This window comes from Podarcis bocagei, assembly GCF_964188305.1.
Source record: "Podarcis bocagei genome assembly, chromosome: 7".
Classification (NCBI taxonomy): domain Eukaryota; kingdom Metazoa; phylum Chordata; class Lepidosauria; order Squamata; family Lacertidae; genus Podarcis; species Podarcis bocagei.
In genome coordinates, this window is record NC_138132.1 from 46,001,195 (window position 1) to 46,016,526 (window position 15,332).

Genomic DNA, 15,332 nt, shown 5'->3' on the forward strand with positions numbered 1-15,332 from the left:
GCCAGCCCCCCAGGGAATAAAAAAGCCAAATATTCTCTTCTATAACTGGGCAAGGGCCCTCCTCACCTGTGGCGGGAAGCCTGATTGTGGCACTCCTGCCCACTAAGTCTGTTTTAGCGTTCCCAACTCCGATGACAAGCTCCAAAGGGTAAGGAAAAGTCCTGAAGCAATAAGCCTCTGGACTCTCAGCCCCGTGCTGGCTCCAACAACCATTTTCCCAACCCTCAGTGCGAAAATGCAATGGACTACTGAAAGGAGTCTCACCTTGATCTTTAACCAGCAAACAAGTTTTAACTTGTTGCAGATACTGCATAGGTAAAAATTGACCGACTTCCTGCCCACTGTCCTATGAGGTTGGAGCCTATTCCAACCTTCCAAGGGCCTGCTCACTACAAACCTTATACAAGGGTCTCTGAAAAATAAAGCTTCAGTGTAACAGACATTGCAGCGGACTGAATTCTGATAGTTATAACCGCATGCCCAATCTGCAGCAGGTGGACCAAATACTGCCGGATCTGCTCAGAGGATGGGGGCCAATTCTTCTGAATGGCTGAGAACTGCCAGCTTAAGGCTAAGAAATCCATCCAGGCCTTCCCCTAATAGGTAAAAGCAGAAGGGGAAATGGAAGCTGCCACACTCTGTAATTACTAATTGTTGTCAAAATGCCACAGGTGGTCTGGAAAAAATCTGGCAATAGCTGAGTCTGGAGCCCAGGATCTGAAGCGCTTCATCTGAAAATCGGATAGAGTGTCAGCGACATCATTAGAGGATCCCGTAATTTGGAGAGTGGAAAGCACAATATTAAACCTTAAGTGGCGCAGCTCGAAAGCATGAGCGGAGGGGCGTAGACTGTGCTAGAGCGTGAGGACTGTTTTGCCAAGACGCTCACCACTACCTGGTTATCAGACCAAAAGCAGATCCGATGGTCACTGAACTCCTCGGGCCACATGTGAACTGCTACTACAATGGGGAAAACTCAAGAAAAGTTATGTCACATGATTGCCTCACCACACCAGGCTTGAGGCCATAGCTTTGCTCACCAGCAGCCCTTGAAATAAAAACCAAAGGGCAAAGATCCAGCAGCACCAGCCTGAACCTGAAAATCCCTGTGCAGGTTCAAGGTATCCTGCCATGGCGAACTACTATTGCATACATTCAGGTCAGGAATTGCTACCATCACCTGATATCTGCCTTCACCACGCTTGGTAGGCGTACACAAAGGTAAGGGGACCTCAGGCCGCAGGCAGCCTGGCCTAGTGGGAAGATTAATTAAGTGACCCAGCAAGATCGGATCTGATGAAGCATCACTTGCTACAGAGGAAGTATTACAAAATAACTTCCTTCAAGGCAGACAGCTTCTCCATATGCAAGTGGCATGTTTTAGCAACAATATCCAACTGGATCCCTAAATAAAATGGGAATATGGGCAAAAGATATTGAGCTATTGCTTGCCAGCTTCCCGCCCCCGCTTGGGCAGGGGGCATCTTGTGCTGCCATCATGATATGTGAATTTACAGGGCCGATGCTGGCCAGAACCCCTGAAGGAGTCCCAACCAATCTGCCGCCGAGCCAGCTTCCTTTTCAGACACACACTCTGTGCAATGCAAAAACACACTCCGTGCAGTGCACACACTCTCCATGCAATGCAACTACATACTCCGTGCAATGCAAAAAACACGCTCTGTGCAGTGCAACTACACTCTGTGCAATGCACACACAAACCCTCCGTGCAATGCAACTACACACTCCGTTCAATGCAAAACACACTCCCTGCAATGCACACACCCTTCATGCAATGCAACTACACTCCATGCAATGCAACTACACACTCCATGCCCTGCACACACCCTCCGGTCAATGCAACTACATACTCCATGCAATGCACACACACTCCGTGCAATGCAAAAAAAACACTCTCTGTGCAATGCAACTACACCCTCCATGCAATGTACACACACTCTGTGCAATGCAACTACACACTCCGTGCAATGCAACAACACACTCCGTGCAATGCAACTACACACCCTCCGTGCAATGCAACTGCAAATCTCCTAGCAATGCAATGCAATTGCAGCCCGTGCAGCGCCGTGCTCTGCAACGCACAGAGCAAACTGCAATGCGGGCACACAAAGGTGCTTTCTCCCAGTTGCATATTGCAAATGTGGCACCCGTTACATCCCTCGCAGTGAGGTAACCACCAAAAGGACCTAAGTGTCCAGGTAGAGCAATGGGGGAGCATGCAGCTGTCCCATACAGGGACCAATCCTGCAACCTAGGCATTACCGGCACTATGCGCTGACCCAGTGAAACCAATGCTTCATGGACCACATGGGGACACTATTCAGGCCGGAAACGCTTCCAGGCCATCAAATTCTAGGGCAAAGCCCTAGGATCACCTGGCAGGCCAGGCATAAATGTTTCCAGTGAAATAGCAAAGTTGAGGTAGCCCACAGCTTGTCCGGGTACCCCTGCTTGCCCTTTTAGAGGGAAGCACCCCTTCAAGAAACCCAAAGTTATTTTATCACAAATGGGCCGAACTACCCAGCAACAGAATAGCTCAAAAGGAGCAGTTTGTTTTGTTTTGTTATAACAATGGCTAAGAGGGGTATATGAACCCTGTCTCCCAGGTCCTAGTCCTGCACTTTAGCCACTAAGCCACAATGGCTCATCTCTAAAAAGGCAGTCGCCACTATCAGAGCAAAACAAACTTAAAGAAAATAAACTTGTTCAGAAACAGCATAGTTCAAGAGCATATACAGAGTGCTCATAGTCCTTGGAGGCACAGGGAGCCTCTGGGGCCCTCTGTCTGCCTCAGATATACATTAGCAGCAACTGGGCCTGGAAGCAGATACATAGAGAGAATGAATCACGTGTCAGAGACTTAACAATTAACTGCTACCTGTAGCAGACTCGGGCTTGGAAGTTATGTGCAGGCCGAATAGGCCTCCCTGCTTCAGCTCTTGAGAATCTTAGTCTCATAGCAATATTAAAAGAACTCAAATTAGTGCTCCCACCCAAGGCTAGCTTAAAATTTGGCCAACAGCGCTGCACACACTCAAAATAAAGCCAACCTTCAGGGATACTGTAAACGAAAGTGATTCCAGCTAAGCTGGGAACAGCCCTGACTAGCCCCACAATTTCAACAAGCAAAATGGAGGAAACCTTTTTGTGAAGAAAGCCCCTAATGGGGGCTCTCTTCCTTTTGGGAAAGGCAAGCCACAGATACAGGGAGAATCTTCCCACAGGGCAGGGTAAGGGGTGGGGTGGGAAATCGAACAGGAAAAGGGGGAAATTAAATTATTTAAGGGACTAGAGAGGATTAAAAGGAAAGGGGAAATAAAGAAATAAAGAAATGTAACCAGACAATGAGAAGATTGTCCAAGTGCTCCATGTGATCCCATGCAAAACGGCCAAGAGGACGTCCCCTAGTCTAACTCCTCAATTTATAGACTCTGACCCCTCCTCCAAATTAGCAACATACAAAAATCCCCAGCAACCCAATTAACCCTTTACCGGCTTGGGTTCCCCAAATTTGCCTAGTCATGATGGTGGCCTGCTCCCCAACCGCAACACGTGCTCTCTGCTAGTGAGAACACGCTAAATCAGATATCCCCCAAGTTTCATCCGCTAAGGCAAAACATATCAAAGGAGGGGTGTGTGTTAGGGAGTGAGAATGTCAGGTGTTTTCCGAGAAGAGCAAGGTACCTGTGGCCATCCAGATGTTGCTGGACTCTGTCAGCTCCAGCATGGCTAATGGCCAATGGCCAGGGAAATGCAGTCGCAAAGTTTGGGGTTTACCTGGGGCCACTATATTAATTATAACTTGGAAACTTGTGAACTGCATAGGGGAAAAGAGACCATGTTTAGTAACTATGCAATTCCACTACCAGCCACATAAGCCTGTCATCAATGTGTGAGCCCTACCCTGAAGTGACTCAGGCTGGTTTTGATTCCATCTCTTTCCCCCTGCCACACCACTTCAGGTGATGGTGGCAGTCCTTTGTGACCCACATCCCTTCATAACCCCACCTGTCCAACTGAGTGACACAGTTTAATCTGCCATATGGGTCCCACAGCACTGTGTGCAAGTCTCTGTAATCACGGTTCACCAGGAGCACCTGGGACATTTTGCCACTGCAGGCAAAATGCCCTGCCACTACAGCCCTCTCTCCCACACCACCACCCTGCAGACCCAAGCCACCTCCACACACCTGCGCTGCTGCCAGTCATGCCAAAACTGCACCTTCACCTGCAATTGCACTGTTGATGCCCCCCATGATACTGTGGCGGCGGCAAGGGTGCAGAATTAGTGGAGAGGGCAAGGGCACTGTGGCAGCTGTAGCAGTGACATGGGCATGGACAAACTGGAGTGAAATAGTGGGGGCAAGGGATGGGCAAGAAGAGAAATTGCTTCATCCTGCTTCATACAAGCAAATTACACTGACAAACTGGAACGTGTCCAGAGGAGGGCAACCAAAATGGTCAAAGGCCTGGAAACGATGCCTTATGAGGAACGGCTAAGGGAGCTGGGCATGTTTAGCCTGGAGAAGAGGAGGTTAAGGGGTGATTTGATAGCCATGTTCAAATATATAAAAGGATGTCACATAGAGGAGGGAGAAAGGTTGTTTTCTGCTGCTCCAGAGAAGCGGACACGGAGCAATGGATCCAAACTACAAGAAAGAAGATTCCACCTAAACATAAGGAAGAACTTCCTGACAGTAAGAGCTGTTCGACAGTGGAATTTGCTGCCAAGGAGTGTGGTGGAGTCTCCTACTTTGGAGGTCTTTAAGCAGAGGCTTGACAACCATATGTCAGGAGTGCTCTGATGGTGTTTCCTGCTTGGCAGGGGGTTGGACTCGATGGCCCTTGGGGTCTATTCCAACTCTATGATTCTATGATACAAGCAACAGACTTGCTATTCACATGAAAAGGGCCACAGGGTACTCACTATCTTTGTCGTGCTCTCCTCTTTTCTGCACACAGACGCAAGGTGACTACTACCGACCAACCTAATTATTCAGCTCCCATCACTAACTGCTTCTATAGGCAATACAGTATTGAGTAGGCAAAAAATGTCCCCCCGTCAGCCAATCACAGAAAAGGAAAAAAAAAAATCCTTCTCAGTCCCCACTATAGTGAACAGCTAGATGTGATAAGGAGCAGGAGGAATTGGACAAGAATGTTTGTATTGGATGTTTTGTATTTACATAATTCACAAATGTCCAAACTGACTTTCCCATCATGAGATAACAAGACCCCCTGACAGAATACGAGTTGCTTACTTGCAAAAATTTCAATACACATAGTCCTATTCAGGCAGTGTTCCAAATCACATGGAAATAAAGTGTAAAGAGGATGTGGAGTTTCCAATCATGGGGACACTTCTAAGATCACTTATCTGAATGCATTTACACTGCCTGAATAGGACCTTCAGACCTTCCAGATCAATACAAGAAGGTTGGGGTGGTATAGATGGGACCAGTGCTCACAGTTACAATGGGGACAGGAATAGCATGCATGGCCCCATACTTCACCCTGATGTAGGGTGTTGTTGTTGTATTTCATCTGGAAACAGAGCAAACCTTCAGCCCTGTCTGAAACATCTCATCACTCTTCCTCTGACCACTACATGTTTCATATAGCTGTCTGCAAATAAATCCCTCAATGGAAGGAACTGTTGGCACAAGTAAGTTACCTGCACAATGGTCCTGATCATGCAGATCATCATATGTTAGCAACTGCTCATGCACTAGGAGTTCTTTCCAGATTAGAATTCCTACATTCAGTCTGTCTGTCTGTCTGTCTGTCTGTCTCTATCATCTCTCTATCTCTCTATCTCTCTATTTCTCTATATCTATATCTATATCTATATCTATATCTATATCTATATCTATATCTATATCTATATCTATATCTATATCATCTATATCTATATCATCTATATCTATGTTAGGTATTTATATACCACTTATGTACCAAGGATTCCAGTTGGTGTACATAAAAATAATAAAATCCATGCCATGGATAAAATCAATTAAAATAATAATAAAAGAACGAAAGCTTCCTTAAAACGTTAAAATGTGTGCTTTAAAAGAAAGGTCTTAATCAGGTGTTGGAAATTCAACAGGGAGCGGGCCTGTCTGATTTCTGCTGGGAGAGAGTTCCACAGAATTGGGCCCACAATACTGAATGAATAGCTTCTGGAGGATGTAGGTTGTCCAGTCTGCATTTGGGAGACCCTAAAATCTCATTGTTTGGGCAGGGATATTAAGGAAGCCCAATGCCAAGTTTTTGAGGGCCTTGTAAATTACTACAAGAACCTTGAAGTTGGACTGGTAACATATGAACAGCCAGTGCAAGCTGTTAAGCACTAGTGTTAGATACTGGCAGTAGTCTGACCCCCACCAACAGTCTAGCCACAGCATTATAATCTAAGTTATGCATGAATAAGGGAAATATCTATCTTGAAGATTATGCTATTCTACAGTTTAGTAATAATTTTGATGCTTTTTATATCTGGCTTTTGATTTACGTTCACATTAACAATCCAAAACCCTCAGAATGATGCAACTTAAAATTGAACTAAATGAAACCTTTTCCACCTTGAGCAGCTGATTAATAGAGCTTCTTGCAAGAAGATGTTCAACTCTTCATGGAATCTGCAACAATATGCCTCCATTCAGCTTCATTTTGAAATGTTCATGAAGGCTGTTTTCCATTCTTTAAATTAATTTCCCTGTTCAGTTTGTGATTAGAAGGCAAGAGCTGTGTAAAAGTTATTCAAAGATGGAACCAGTGAATACAGTTTCAATAAACATGAGACTTCATTAATTTGATCAAAACCTTTACAAGCATGTAGAAGTGGTGTTAGCATATCAGTTGTTTGCAGGCTGCAGTCATTAAATCTAGCTGTGCTACAACAGAAGCAGTATCAGTGTCATTGTAACTGTATTCAGGTGTTTGGGTGAACATGTGGGGGCTGAAACAAAATAGGGGCTGTAAGAGTACTGACCCCACCATTTTTATCCTCAATATCTCCACAGAGGTGGTTTTAGGGTAACACAACAGGTTCAGCCTCATTGGGTGCCATACCACAACAATGCTGTAGAACAAAGTGTAGCATCATACGGGGTGCCACTGAAATTTTAGTGCCCAAAGTCTGTCACTGGTCTCCATGCACTCCAAGCTGCCCCATCTTCTGGCCTTCACAAGTTGAGCATTAAGGTCTCTGGTGTGATCCTATGTTCAGCTGAATAGTTACAACCCTCCCTTTGATTGGAAACCTTGAACCATGTGAGAAGGATTCTAACCCCATTCAACAGAACATATAATTCTCCTTCAGATCTCCACACTGAATGTGTGACGGTAAAGAGAAGAAGGTGCAGGATGAACACGCTTGAGAAGATTGGGAATGAAACCAAGATGAGTGCCTCTGTACCTCCTACACGGTTTAAGCCCTCACATGTTCACTGAAAGGGCTACAGATTTAGAGACAAACCACACGTAATTCTGGAAATCTGAGATCAAATTTGTAGCAACCATGTGGATGAGTGTGAAGGGAGAGACTTGAATCAGGACTTCATCTGAGAAGGAGAGTTCATGCTTTTATACTTGTGCCATTCCTGATCCATTTCCCAAACTGAAACCATCACCTCCCTTTGAGGTACCATTTGGATACCTAATGTGGCCTTCCCCTTCACTAATATTAACTTTACACACACCCCTACATACAATTGGAGCATCATCAATGCTATGTCTAGTTGTATCCTCAAAAATGGATGGATATTTTTGTAAAAAATATTGTTATTAGAATTCTAGTACAATTGTAGTATACATTGTACTATGCATGGCTACTCAGAAGTAAGGTCCACTGCATTGATTTTGACTCTTTCCACGGTAAGTGTGCATTGGGTTGTAGCAGAATGAATGAATTTCCAACTCTCTAAAGATATGTTTCCAGTCAATATTGTCAGTTTTAAGCTAGCTGGACAAATAGTATGACTTGATGTAACTCAGCCCCTTAAAGTTTGGTTGAGATCAACCCCACAGATTACTTGATGGCATTTGTCCAATAGTCAATCCACAGCACCACCTTGACTCTTTTGTAACTGAACCTCTGTTCTGTGACAGTAAAATGGAACCAACATGAGATATTGAGTACACAACCCTTTGAAAATTATTGATGTCAGAGTAAATAACACCAACCACAATAACATTTGCAGATTAGAAATGAGACATGATTTCCCAAATCCAACTACATTTTCAACAGTCTAAAACTGGCATGAAATGAAATCTCTTTTGATGTAACTTTGGATTGAAATAATAATAATAAAAGCATATGATTGCCTTCTAAAAACTGATGAAAGGATCTGCATTTATTCTACACAATGATTTCTGAAAACTCACTTCCAGAAATACACATTTTGATTCTCACACACCTACACACACCCTGAACTAATATGGTGATGTTTGCTTGTTTTCAATATTTGATTGGAGATAGTTTTGCCTACATTCATCATGTGCTAGGTGCAGTCACAGATGGAGCTGTGCCACTTACCTGATCTCCCTTCAGCTGAGTCACAGGACAGAGAGGGAGAGAGCAGAGGCAGTGGTGAGGTTGGCATGGCGCAAATGCACAGACAGAGCCAATCCAGTGCTCTTGCTGATGTATTTAGGCTGCCATGACCTTGGTGCCACCTAACTCCTCTACCCTCCATCCCAGTGACTAGTTCGAAGGGAGGTCAGTCACAAACTCACCTTCCTATCTGCTAATGGTTAGGGATGCAAGAACTCTTTCACATTATGCATTGGGTTCCATTGAAACCCATACAGATCCAAGTAGGGAGGGACCAATTGCCTCCATAATATTTCTCTTTTCCATTCATGACTGACTCAACCTGCTTTTAATAAACAGGGAGAATCATGGAATGGTTCTGAGTTAAAGAACACATTGATTATTTAAAAGCCTTAGAACGAATTGCAGCTCTCAGAGGATTCATCTATTTACACGCTGATGATGTGTCTCTGTAAGATGCAGGCAAAACTGAAAAGAAACGGTGATCACAAAGAAGGTATTTATAAAAATATATTTCCACAAAGTAGGAAACAATACAGGAGTTGTTGGTTGTTTTTTGTCTTCTGAATACAATACATGGAGTAAATAAAGAAAACAATTGCATCAAAACAAAAATAGAAAAAAAGTAAAAATGAATTGCATGTAATACTTAGTTTTATTATACAATTGCTACTTCTAAATAGTCAGTTTTCATTACAAATTGAGGATGTCAACAGCTACTAAGTGCTGCTTTCTTTGTGAGCAAGATCCCTGTGCATAACCATGAATATTCTAGAAAATAAGAAAACCTAAAAACATAAGCAAGAAAATTATGTACACACCGGATCTTCTAGTATAGTGGATAACTATAAGCATGTGTGACTTTATGGTGAAATGTGTGGAATTTTCAATGTCTTTGTTTTGTTTTTTGTAAATATTCACATGAACCAGTTTGCTTCCAGTTGCTTGTGCTTGTACTAAAACACCAGTTCTTGGTTTATGAAGAAAATATAAAATGGTCCAATGTTAATTTCTTCCAGAAACACCCTCACCCTGCTACCATTCCCTTGCAACTCCTCCACTGCTAATATCTCTTGTGTTTGTTTTTCAAAATGTACATTTCATTTAACATTCATTTTATATAGATATATATATAGAACAAAGAATTCTAACCTTTTATTAATGGATACAATTTTGACATTTCCCTTCTCTTATACTCTTACCAATAATCAATCTTAATAAATAAAAGTAGTAATGGACATCAATAAAATATTTATTTCAAGGATTAAACAAATAAATTTGTTCTTTAGCAATAAAACCAGCTTTTGTATATGAGTCCATCTTCTTTCACATATTTCCCTCCTTTTTCTTATAGAAGACAAAGTAGATGAAATGAGTGATTCTTCTAGAAAACAATCCATTTTGTTTGAAAAGTAGAGAACTTTAGTCTCTTCTCCACTTGAACATTTGCACAATGGTGGATTTTGAATCCTGTCACTGGAATAGATTAAGAACATGTGAATATTTTAAGGCTTGACACAATGTTTGAAGATGATATTCAGTCTGTGGTTTTTGTGGCCAAGAATTACCCTATGTACAACTTACAGTCACTGCACAGTTGAGGCCAAAAGGGACTTTATCAATGCTTTTCTTAAAAATTCAGCATTGCAAAGAAGACCAGATATTGCTTTTAACATTCTTTTTTTTCCTGTTTTTGTGGTGGAATCTTTGTTGGCAATGTGGAAGCAAACCATTAGCTTTCAATGGACTATCAGAAGATGCTCTTCATAAGCAAAAATCCATAGAGGTCCATTATGTAGAAAAGCACCTATCTTCTCCATTTTCTTTCCTTTCATGTACTGAAGGTGATCAAAGATCCAAACCTCCATCTTCAGAGTGGTCATGTGAATATAGAATATCCAAAGACTTCTAGACACTCTACGTACTTAACTTCACACTCCACAAGACTCAGACCTCCTAACATATACTTTTGATTTATGTACTTTTTTGGTTCAACATTACAATGTAGTTGATTTTATAAGATGACTGGCACTAAAGTTGCCCCTAAACAAAAAGCCACATTAGTCATAACTAACAGCAGTGGCCCTAAAATATTACATGATCGCTTAAGTCAAGAGTGAAAAAAATAAAAGTTTGTAATCCACTGTCAAGTTTCTTTGTCACTTTCGCCCACTGAGTAAAGTTCCCCGAGTCTTTTAAAACGGGGTCCCCATTCGCTGAGGTAGTCAAAATTCTGATCTGAGTCTGATGTTGAAGACTCTAAGGAACTTAGAGAACCAGCTACTGAGCCTCTCCCCTCATACCCATAAATCTGAATCGAGTCATATGGAGGAGCTGTAGGGTCATTATCAGCTTCATGGAGCCTTACATTGATAAATTCATCAACATCAACACCATTAGGAACAGGTGCCAGTCCCTGCCTCGGCATAAATTGAAGATCGGGTTTAATATCCTTGCGGGGCAAAAATCCATTTATTCCATCAGGGTTTTGTAAAGTTGCAATGTCAAATGCTTCCGTATCTTCTTCACCACCTCCTTCGTCATCGTAACGGATGATGTTTTCCCTCACATCTTCATCGTCTTTGATAATAAGAGGCTCATTTTTATGTCTCCTCAGTGTCACAAACAGCACCACAATGACTGTAAAGGAAATACAACAAGCTGATCAACCTTTGAAAGCAGTTCTTAACGCAAGCAAAATATTTCCTCAGAGGGTGAAAAGGTGCTTATATTTCTATGAGGGCTTGACTGGAAATTTGGTTATTAGAACATGAAGTAAAATGAATTTGGGAGAGAAGGAAATTTGGGGTCCCTGAAACTAGGAGATAGGAAATTAAAGGAAAGGGCCCATTTTTAAAAAAGTTCTGAGAGGCACTTGCTAGTCTGAGCATCCTTGTCTTGCTCTGACTTTGATAGGATCAAGCTCAGGAAATGCAGTTTGTCAGGAAATGGTGCCAACACTGAGGACAGTTATTCACCTGTATTCCCTGACTGATAGCCTCTCATGTCTTACAACTTTGTGATCAGTGACATAAGCAATAAATTGTCAATATAGTCAAGTGGATCTAGTTCCTGATAAGGCATGGTGCTTGATTTGCCAGCATTTAGTTCCAGCATCAACCTATGCACCCCAAAGGCAAATTTCCCCTTTAAATGGATCTGACATAGGCTTTTGTAGGATATCCAGCCTCATATAACCCAGAGTCTGAACTCTAATGAATGAAGGGGTTAAAACCAGAGTAGGCTGTCCTGTCAGGCCTAGCTAGGTTATTCCTCCTCACCTTGGTAGGAAGAGTTATCAAGCCTGTGTTCTTCCATTCCACCACTGGACCCTACCAGTAAGGAGATCTAAACTGGATGTTCCAGACTTAAACTACATGGCTTAAGCAGGCCATCTTTGTGTTTCTATGCAGATAATTCAGCAGCTTTTACCATTTTGGAACCTAAGTTAAACTGCCTGTGTTTTCTTGTTGCTGTACAAAAAAGCACATGAATCTGACAAAGTGTTTGTAAGTAAACAAATTTTAACTTACTAAACATGTAATCTCTTTCTATGCTAAGGGAAGTGGGAAACTTTGGATGCAATTTAGAAGGGGATATTTAGAAGGTCCAACAGCCTATATTTCCATACTTTACTTTGCTGCATGTTTTGCCATTTTAAAATCTCTGCTGGGGCCCTCTCACCAAAGAGTACTTGTATCTAGGCATCCAAGGAATTCTCAATTTTATCATAACACTAAGTATTTTATACTTTTAAACAATACAGAACACAAAACCAACAGCTTGTATGTTGTGTACATGTAGGGTGAAAGGTAACTAAATTATTAACTAAATTCTACCTTTTTGAGTTTAGTATACATTTCAATAAATCCACTAAATATTCAAGGCTATTGTCCAATGTGTTTATTTGTGAAGTATTTTACTATCATTACTATCACTACTACTACAACCACTACAGCTAATAGTAATATTGTTGCAAATATTCATCAATTGCTTCCATTACAAATCTGTTTCTAACAATCCCAATATGTAAGCACATATATGTGAACACAATAATCAATCCACAGGATGTTTTAACACCCCATCTGCTAGGTAATAACTCATTGTGAGGGAGCTTTACTGTCATTGACATCTTCTCTCATGTGTGATGAAAAGAGCATTACTCAGCTATGAAAACACATTTTTAATGGAATTTCCAGAATATAAACATTTTTGCAAAGTAATTTCCCCAATAGAATGTATTTGTGTATCTTATTTCCACAGATATATGTATTTATATGCAACAATTTACTCTAGTACATTCATACCTCAGGTTACAGACGCTTCGGGTTGCATGATTTCGGGTTGTGCACCGCGCCAAACCCGGAAGTACCAAAATGGGTTACTTCTGGGTCTTGGCGCTTGCACATGTGCAGAATCGCAACCCACACATGTGCAGACTCGGTGCTGCGGGTTGTGGACGCTGTGGGTTGCGAACGTGCTTCCTGCATGGATCACATTCGCAACCCGAGCATCCACTGTATACATATTCTGGGCCCCATGACTTGGTTGGAGAACTACATTGCAAAATTTGGAGAAGTGTAGATTTTGACAGGTGCTTCAGTTTGCATACTGTTTTGGAAAGTGCAAATTCACATTTAAATGCTAACTGAATTGAATTCCCACCCCATTCCTACTTTGGATACCACCCAAAAAAAGTTGCTATTAGCCCTGCAACAGTGTTTTTTTCCTAGAAAAAAAACAGGTGCCAGTTCTCACCTTGAAGTTGTTACAGTAAGTATTCACATTTTTAACCCCCCCCCCAAAAAAGAGGTGTCAGTACTGCATGCCCTTGAGTATCCTCGGGGGTGGGGGAGCACTGCCCTGCAGCAGTGGGGGGTAGTAGTAATAGCAGTAGTAGCAGTGTTTGAATTAGGCTTTGGTCTCTACCCTTCAGGGGAGCTAACAGCAACTTTAACGAAGACTTGATATTGATGGGGGAAAGCATGAGGAAATGAGTTGAACATGCTCTCCACCAATGTTGCTGCTCCAGTAAAAATTAGATGCCTTCACAAGTATTCAAATGTAAACAGAAAATGTGTCAGGTGATCTAATTATCTGTGTTTTGACTGTAATTGTGTTCTAAGCACTTGGGTACTGTACAAGTTTACTGCCCATGAGACCTTGCACAATGTTCTACTAATCATACAGAATGTAACCCTCCAACGACGTATAGTAACCTATCCAAACTTTTGAGTCTGGCTGACTAGCTAAGGAAAAACAGAGGAGTCATCTTCCGTTTGGCAGACCTCAATGGATACCCCGTAGACTGTGATAATTTCACTAGGTCACCATTTGTGAAGAGTTGGTCTATAGCAGGAGTAGTCAACATGGCGCACACCAAATGATGCTAGGCGGGAACTCACATCAACTCTAGTCAGTATGGTGAATAGTCAAAGATAATGAGAGTTTTCTCCAAGAACATCTGGAGCGGATCATGTTGACTACCCTTGGCTTCTGGGAATATTCGATGTTGCCCAAGTTTACTAAGGGTAGATCCTTTTTCAAATAATGGACCTAAGCTATTGATTTCAATGAATCTACTAGCCACTTACCTCTTTCACTGCCATATCCTTTTCTTCCAGAAAAGTTTGTCTATATTGTTTAGCAATTTATGAACCAGAAACATGTGAATCTCACTCATGTTTAAAGCACTGCTCCAATTGTCTACTATGACTGGCAGTGGCTTTCCAGGGTCTTCAGTAGTGGGTCTACTACTAGAGACACAATCAATTTAAAATGGGAGCTTTTGCAAGTAAAGCATATGCTCAACTGCTGAAAGATGCTCCTTTCCCATATGGAAGTCTTTCTGACCAGTAAATGAATACGTACCTAGCAGCAAAATGATGCAGGCTAGAATTGCTATTAAAGCTCCCATGCTGAGGCCAATAGGGAGCACATAAGCTTCAGCATTGCAGGACTGGGCAATACCCTCGTTGCTGCATCCACAGACCTTAATGGTGAGGGTACTGGTGCTGCTCATTGGGGGATTCCCACTGTCGCTGATTATGATAGGTAGAAAATAGACTTCTTGCTTCTGGCGGCTGAATCCATTATGTTTTGTTAGAATGTTAAGGGTGTTATCTGGAAAAGAAGGGGATAATCTATTTCAGATTAAGGCTGCAGAATGCAAGGCTTTCTTTGATGAGGACTGAGCCAAATCTACTTACCTTATTTTGTGTTCATTTTTATAGTTTTACAAAAGTGCTTCTTCGTGTTGCCAGTTTATGGCATGTGACATGAAAAAATTGATGTACCATCAGTGCTGCCTTCTTTTTTCTCCTTACCATCCTTAGCCTCATTTGGAGCTCTTTGGAAATTGGCAGGGATGGGGAACCTCAGGTCCAGAGGCCAAATGCCCTCTTCCAAGCCCCTCTATCAGGCCCTTGGGACTCTCTCTACACCCCCTCTTCCCAGGCCACAACATTCACTGAGCCGTCTCCGCACACTCACTGAGCAATTTCATCCAGCTGAAATGGGTCCTTGAACAGTGGTAGTGTCTCTTCCTTGCGTGGGTGAAGAGAGAGGTTGTTTTTATGCAGGAACCTCTGACTGGTATATATTAAGGACTGTCTCCTTCTATGTGATTGTGGCTACCTATTGTTTTTTGTCAACAGAAGCTTTTTTCTACCCCCACTCCTGCCCTGAGGTACACTTGACTGGGTTGCAAGACAGGACTTTTAAAGTTGTGACACTCAGGTTATCAACCCCATCCTTA

At 42.2% G+C, this 15,332-nt stretch overlaps 1 protein-coding gene across 6 annotated transcripts in view; it reads right to left on the bottom strand.

Annotated features, from left to right (window-relative positions):
- Positions 1–9,071: 9,071 nt before the first annotated feature.
- CDH8 (cadherin 8) overlaps positions 9,072–15,332 on the bottom strand; it is a 239,377-nt gene continuing 233,116 nt past the window's right edge. For 5 of the 6 annotated variants that reach the window (XM_081202702.1, XM_081202703.1, XM_081202704.1 and 2 more), the window contains 2 exons: positions 14,447–14,698; positions 9,072–11,215 (listed from right to left, as the gene is read on the bottom strand). In XM_081202702.1, the coding sequence (XP_081058828.1) occupies positions 10,722–11,215; positions 14,447–14,698 (746 nt within the window). In that variant the 3' untranslated portion in view covers positions 9,072–10,721. Of the gene's footprint in view, positions 11,216–14,446; positions 14,699–15,332 lie in introns of those variants that run through there. The other variant, XM_081202706.1, reaches the window with a different exon arrangement.